This window comes from Oratosquilla oratoria, chromosome 44, assembly GCF_046742065.1.
Source record: "Oratosquilla oratoria isolate Oo_2021 chromosome 44, ASM4674206v1, whole genome shotgun sequence".
NCBI lineage: Eukaryota > Metazoa > Arthropoda > Malacostraca > Stomatopoda > Squillidae > Oratosquilla > Oratosquilla oratoria.
In genome coordinates this window covers 23,595,305-23,602,804 of record NC_134820.1, presented here as the reverse complement: position 1 = coordinate 23,602,804, position 7,500 = coordinate 23,595,305, and the positions used below count along the sequence as shown (strand labels likewise).

Genomic DNA, 7,500 nt, shown 5'->3' with positions numbered 1-7,500 from the left:
TTTAATAATTAATGTCCTTATTGCAGAAAGAATAAAGGAAAAAAAATTCATATATTGTTGATTCTAATGCAAAATTCATCGATTGCGGTAAAATATTCAGGGCTGCTTTGAACTTTTTTATTATTATTACCAAAGCAACTAGGGTTGAAATAAAAACATTAAATATATATTGTAAAAATAAAATTATGATCACCGTGAAGCTGACAAAAGGAGAGGACGAGTGAGGGAGAGCACCATGATGGTATTGAAAGGATGAGGAGGTGGAGGGAGGGAGGAGTGGGAGGGTGGTAAAGAAAGACGACTCTGTCAGCAAAACAGCAAAGAAGTACCTCGAGAAATCGAAGTTAGAAGAGCCCCCAACTGAAAACGTAGTTCACTTTACCTCCGCCAGAGGTCTATGAAACATTCTCACGAAAATATGTCACCGTGTTTTCTATTTCTCATGTATTCATTTATTTTGTTTATTAATTTATATAATGACTTATTAATTAATTGATGGAGTTATCTATTTAATCATTTATCTATTTATTTATTAATATATTCATTTATTTATTCATTTGTCTTTCATCTTTATTTATTTGTTTATTCGTCTATTTATCTATTAATTTATTTATTTATTCATTCATCTACCTATTTATCCATTTCTCTATATTTGTTGATATTTCAAGCTGAAAGATAATGCTCACTCAGATGTTATGTAGGTCAAGTATAAATCTGCATTTATTTTTAAACAGATAAACTAAGGATTAATATTAACAGAAACAATGCATTACTTTCATTTGTAATTAATTTCAAACGTATGCAGGATGAAGTTGAAAAAAAAAATTATAAAAAAAAAAAAATGCGAGCTTTAGGCAGACCTGAGGGCCACAGGAAAAAATAATAATTAAAAGTTGTGTAAGATTCCATGAACCTTTGACATGCTTACCAACCGTATCAGATCACGAAACTATCCTCCCTACAGTGGTACCAATCTCATTCCTCTGCCAAATACAGTGGTTACATTAAATATCGGAGCTCCTATGCCAACGAGACAAACCGAAATGATGGGTAAAATATTCTGATCACTAGTTGTAAAGTGATTATGTTCCCATCTGGTAGATTTATCATCATGGTGAGATAATCATGCCAGCCAAATGGGGGCATCGGTACTGTACATTGAGTATTCAAAAATAACAGCCAAAATGCAATTGTTGTTGTGTCTTGTCATACGACATCGTGTCATGTCATGTTATGCTATGTTATGCCATGTTATGCTATCCTGTGCTGTTATGATGTATTATATTATGTTAGGTTATGCCATATGATGTTATGTTATGCTATGTTGTCATGTTATGTTATGTTGTGCTATGGTATGTTGTGTTATGTTAGGTTGTGCCATATGATGTTATGTTATGCTATGTTATGTCATGTTATACTATGCTGTCCTATATTATGTTGTATTATATTACGTTAGGTTGTGCCATATGATATGTTATGCTATGTTATATTATGTTGTGTTATATTATGTTATGTTATGTAGTTATATCATATCACATTCACTTCTGAGTGCTTCGGTCTAAGCGCAGATAGTACCTACTGTGTCATTATATTAGTTTCACTAACTTTTGTGTGTTAGATCTCTTACAGACTGACTTGCCGCATGATTCACTTAATAAGTACATTAGAACAATCAACGTGACAATTATTGAATTTTCTAGTTCAATATGATCAACAAATGAAGATTTGTTATAATGTCATCAAGTCATTAAAAAACAAGTTGAAGCTTATTGTTCGTACCGAAAGCTAAAGATTTTTTCATTTTAATCTGTAATTGTGTGTAGCTTTCTCTTGTCACCAGTTCTTCCTTGATCTAAAGATGAGAAAATAATGTCGACAAGTAAGTTTAGATACGTATAAACTCGTTTTCCTCTACAAAAACATAAAAAAACATGCAAAATATCAAAGGTGCATCAAAGACAAACCCACGTATCAATGTGCATAAAGTATACGAAAAAACATACACACACACACACACACACACACACACACACACACACACACACACACACACACACACACACAGTGTGTAAGTTCCCAACATTATCCATACATCGGGACATATACGAGCTCAGAGCTTTCATTCGGGAGGGTAATAGCTGTCAGTCACGAGTCCAACACATGTTCCAAGCCCACGGTGAACCACACAAACATGACTTAGTCGAGGAAGAACTCGAGTTGCATATGCCTCCTTGGAGTCTTAGCTCCCCCTCACTTCCCTCCTCTCCCCCTCCTCCCTCCTCTCTCCCTCCTCTCTCCCTCCTCTCTCCTCTCTCCCTCCTCCCTCCTCTCCTCTTCTCCCACCCTTCCTACTCCTTTTGGCCTTGGCCTTTCACTGTGTCCTGCAAAATCCTGATTGTTGCAAATGATGATACTGAAGGTACGAGACAAAAATCAGAACCCTGCAACATATGTGTGTGTGTGTGTGTGTGTGTGTGTGTGTGTGTGTGTGTGTGTGTGTGTGTGTGTGTGTGTGTGTGTGTGTGTGTGTGTGTTCGCGCGCGGTCATGAAGTACGCACCTGTGTTTCGCCCAGGTTTCGCTCCCTATCGACTGAGCGACGCACTTTATTGATTGCTGTTCTGGCAAATACAAGATGGGTTTTATTCCTCCTCTCGGGTCACCCGACGACTGAATAAAATCAATAAAGTGGGTCGTTGTCGCCGTCGTCGTCATAGTGAGACCCTTCGATGTCCATGGGGATTACCTGAGCTGGATAAAATCGTCTGGCCGTAGACAGAACAAGTGGATAAGTCGTGACTAGCATCAATGAGAACGTTAAGCATCCCTTCCTCACCATCACCCCCATGTCCCAAGCCCATGTCCGCAGGTGGCCTGAGACTTCCGCAACGTGGAGGGCACAGGGAAGAGATCACCAGGAAGAGGAAGGGAATGAGCAGACAAAGTGACGTGAACCGGCACAGCGCAGCAGCAAAACCCCCCATCAACCAGGCATAGGTTCCTCATCTTTCTTAAAACCCCTTCGCTACACGGCCGCTCCCGATAACCGAACGAGTTTTGTGTGTGTGTGTGTGTTGTGTGTGTGTGTGTGTGTGTGTGTGTGTGTGTGTGTGTGTGTGTGTGTGTGTGTGTGTGTGTGTGTGTGTGTGTGTGTGTGTGTGTGTGTGTGATGGATGCTTGCTTGCACCGCATTCACGCAAAGGTGAGTGAACTCTACATGATAAATATTCCTTTACCATAAACCGGATCATACGAACCCTTGGACCCACGACATCTTGAGGCTGAGGCTGTAGAGGCGGCGGCGGAGCCCCTGAGACTGGAGGCTGCGGCAGCGGCTGCCGCAGCGGCGGCGGCAGCGGCGGCGGTGGAAGAAGAGGAGGAGACAGAACCTGAGACCGTCTCGAGAGTACCTGCTTCCGTTAAGCGACTGAAAGAATCCATTTCTCCTTTCTGGTTCACTTTCTGTGATTCCTTACCTGTCGTTATTTCTTTGTAACTTTTATTGACCTTTCTCTTTGTCTACTCTCTTCTTCAGTTGGCTTCTTCGGTATTTTCTCCGTTACCAACTCTCTTCTCTGTCTTTGCTCTCACTCGGTCGTAGCACCTAATGTCCCTCGATATTTTTCTTGAGAAGACCCAACAACGGCTGAGCCAAATTTAAGAACCACTTCACGTACTCCTATGTGTCTCTCACAATCCAACACCAATTCTTCTTCTCTCCCGCTGTCGAATCCAATTCCGCAAAGGTTATCGTCTTTACAGCGTCGTCCTTCCTGATCGACCGTTACGACGCGAACTCTCAGACGCAATTCAAATTCGACAGACGACGTGACGCGACAGTCCGCTTCATCACAAGTGACTCGTCCGGTGGAACTGACCTTTGCGTCACGGACCGACGACGCCGAACTCTTCATCTCCCGGGCTGAAGCTCCAAACGCCCACCCCCCCAACCCCTTCCACCCCCACCCTCATATCCCCCCTCCCTCCATCCTTCCCTCCCTCCTTCACCCTCCTGGCCCCCCCAGTCCTCTCCAAACCCCCCCACACAACCCCGAAACTCTTCCAACCGATCACTCCGTGATTACACAACACAACATTTTTGTTTTGTTTCTTTTATTTGTTTATTTTATCTATTAGTTTATTCTCTCCTGTATTTTGTTCCTCTATTCTTCGTCGGCGTCCCTCCTAGCAACATCACTCTACGGAAAACCTCAGCACTGTTAACTCAACAGCAAGACGGTAGCTCCTATCCTCGTCGTGTCCCGTGTCCTGGTCCTCGTCTCCGTCGCACAAGTGTCTCCTCCCCCTCCCTTCCTCCATCACCAGATCCTCCTCCTCCTCCTCCTCCTCCTCCTCCTCCTCCTCCTCCTCGAGCCAGACTCTTCGACTCTTCGTTAATCTGACGAAGGCGTTTGAGGTGCTCCAGCCATCTGCTGGCCGGCAAACTATTTTTGCCCAGTCCCTCCAGAATCTCACTAATAAGCAAGTTGTGTGTATGTGTGTGTTTACCTAGTTATATTCTACGGGAAAGGGAGCTATGCTCGTGGTATCCCGTCTTTGTATCTCGCAACATCTATTTTGTTCTTAAATTCATGTATGGTGTTTGCATACACTATTCTTTCGTCCAATTTGTTCCAGACATCCACCACTCTGTGTGGAAAGCTGTTTTTTCAGATCTCTTCTTTAATGTGTGTATATGCGTGCGCGTGTACGTGTGTGTGCGTGTGTACGGTTGTGTGCGTATGTGCATGTGTGTATGTGTGTGTGCGTATATGTGTGTGCGCGCGTGTGTATGTGCATGTGTGTGTGTGTGTGTGTGTGTGTGTGTGTGTGTGTGTGTGTGTGTGTGTGTGTGTGTGTATGTGTGTGAGAGAGAGAGAGAGAGAGAAAGAAAGAAAGAGAGAGAGAGAGAGGACCCCACGAGTGTTGCTCTTTTCATGTATACTACAATTAGGTAAATGCACACACACACACACACACACACACACACACACACACACACACACATACATTCATACATACACACACAATGTATATACACATATACAGACACATGTATATACACATATACAGACACACATTTATACACACGCACACACAACCATACACACATACATACACACACACACAAAACCAAGTACACACCTATACACACATACATACACACAAAAAACAAGCACACACATATACACACATACACACACACACACACACACACACACACACACACACACACACACACACACACACACACACACACACCACTTGTGCTTAGGCGTGAGTGTGTGTACGTGCGTGCATGTGTGTGTGTGTGTGTGTGTGTGTGTGTGTGTGTGTGTGTGTGTGTGTGTGTGTGTGTGTGTGCGCGCGCGCACGCCCGCATGATAACGTAAACACGCCATGCCACTTTTCATAACATCATCAAAGCGCTTGTCAATAGAAGAGCGGATGTATTTAAAAAACTCGTCTAGTTGTACTCGTGTGAACATATGTTTCTTCTTACACAAGTGTGCCGTTGTGAACACATTTCATAAAACACATAAATGCGATCACATGCGCACACACCACACACACACACACACACACACACTCACATACGCACGCACGTACGTACACATAGGAGTTTCTGTTGGAATCGACTGTGCTGTCGACAAACGAGTATACAGTGGATATGTTTTTACTGAAGAAATAACTGTCATACGGAAACCTTAGTAATACTGGCGTTCGAAAATATGAGAATGAGAGGATGATGGGATCACAATACGCAAGAACTCGCCAAGAATGGACACGGGAAAAGAAAACGTCGTCTTGAAAACCTGGAGGACACTGAAACGAAACGCGAAGCAAAAAAGAGAAAAAGAGACTAAAAAGATATATCAAAAGGGTCGATCTCCTATGTACAGCCATGACCAAGGAACAAATCGTCAACAGAAGAAACAAATTTGTAAATTTTTCATGAGGGAGGACCTAAACATGATATCAGAACAATATGGGGAGAGGGATTGCTAGCGGTGTGTAACGAAGAAACGAAACAAGGTTGAGGTTCGGGCGGGCAAGAGCGGCGCAAATCTAAAAATTAGATAAATTATAATAATAATAATAAATAGAATGAATAAATAATGATAAATAAACAGAAAAATTCCTTTCAGTGCGCAGTTAGTAGCGTACAAATATGCGTGCAAATGCACACGAATGAATAGAGAGAAAGATATGAGAGAGAGAGAGAGAGAGGATGAGACGAAGGGGAAGTGAGAGAAGAATGCAAAGGACAGGAACGCTCGCTCTCTCTCTCTCTTTCTCTCTCTCTCTCACACACCTGTTAGGTGCATGAGCTCGTCGATCTCGCATTTGTGAACAGATATTCTTCCCAAGGTGAGACGTCTCTCATCAGGCTGCTGGTTCAGTGGGACGGCGGGGTCGTTATTTAAATTTTGTTCTTTTCTTCCCTCCTGTTGACCCAAACAGCCAGGTACAGGCTTGCGTAATTCTCGATTTGGTGACTACCGTCTTCTTGTCTTGCGAGAGCACCAGGAAAATCGTGTCCTAAAAAAAGAACTTAATATTGTTTACCTCACAGGACAACTTGAGGGGGTCAGACCTTTACAGATGCATTAGCTGGTGGACTAAAGTTAAATCGACCGGATCGCAAAGTGACGTAAAAATTGGCTTTAGTTTGGCGGACCAGTCACGGACATCCACGCATAAAGTCAAACTTACATCAAAGGTATTATTTTAAGTCACATGAGAGTGCAGATGAGTTTTTTTTTCTTTTCTTTTTTTTCAGACTTTAGAAATAGTTTTGAAATCTGTCACTATAGAGTTTATGCTGCACGTAGGCGCCGGAATTGTTGTGTGAAAATACTAAGCATCCATTCCATTCTGAGCGAATTTCTGTTCCACATGAATTCGATTACATAAAAGATTACAAAAGATTACAAAGGCGAAGCATGCCGACAGGAGACCTCTTGGTCCATAACTAGGTCGGATGCGGAAAAAATATAATAATAATAAATAGATAAATAAATAAAATAATAATAGATAATTAGAAATTATAATAACATAAATAATGATAAATAAAATAAATGCATATGTATAGTTAAATAATAAACAAACAGGTAAATATTGAATAATAAATTGACAGATAACTAATAATAAATGAAAATCAAACAAATAATAATAAACAGACAAATAATAACAAACAAATAAACAAATAATATAAAATAAATGGCAGTCATTACAGTATCTTGCTTAGGTGTTTATCTAAACGAATCTTAAAGCTTCGAACTGAACTACATTCCACTGCCTCTGCAGGAAGTTTATTCCATTCATTAACTACACGGTTGGCGAAGTTGTTCTACCATTTTCCTCATCTTGTTTCACAAATAACATCTTTTACAGTTTCCCACCAGAAATATTCATCCCAGTTAAAAGTCTGTGATTATTTACAAATAGTAAATAATCACAGACTTTTAACTGGGATGACATGGCATTATGTCTGAAG

The 7,500-nt window shown here is 41.4% G+C and overlaps 1 protein-coding gene across 1 annotated transcript in view; it reads right to left on the bottom strand.

Moving 5' to 3' along the window:
• LOC143022239 (cationic amino acid transporter 4) overlaps positions 1 to 3,589 on the bottom strand; it is an 89,686-nt gene extending 86,097 nt beyond the window's left edge. The window contains exon 1 of the mRNA XM_076180361.1: positions 3,257 to 3,589. Within this exon, the coding sequence (XP_076036476.1) occupies positions 3,257 to 3,440 (184 nt within the window). The 5' untranslated portion in view covers positions 3,441 to 3,589. The remainder of the gene's footprint in view (positions 1 to 3,256) is intronic.
• Between the last annotated feature and the right edge of the window lie 3,911 nt (positions 3,590 to 7,500).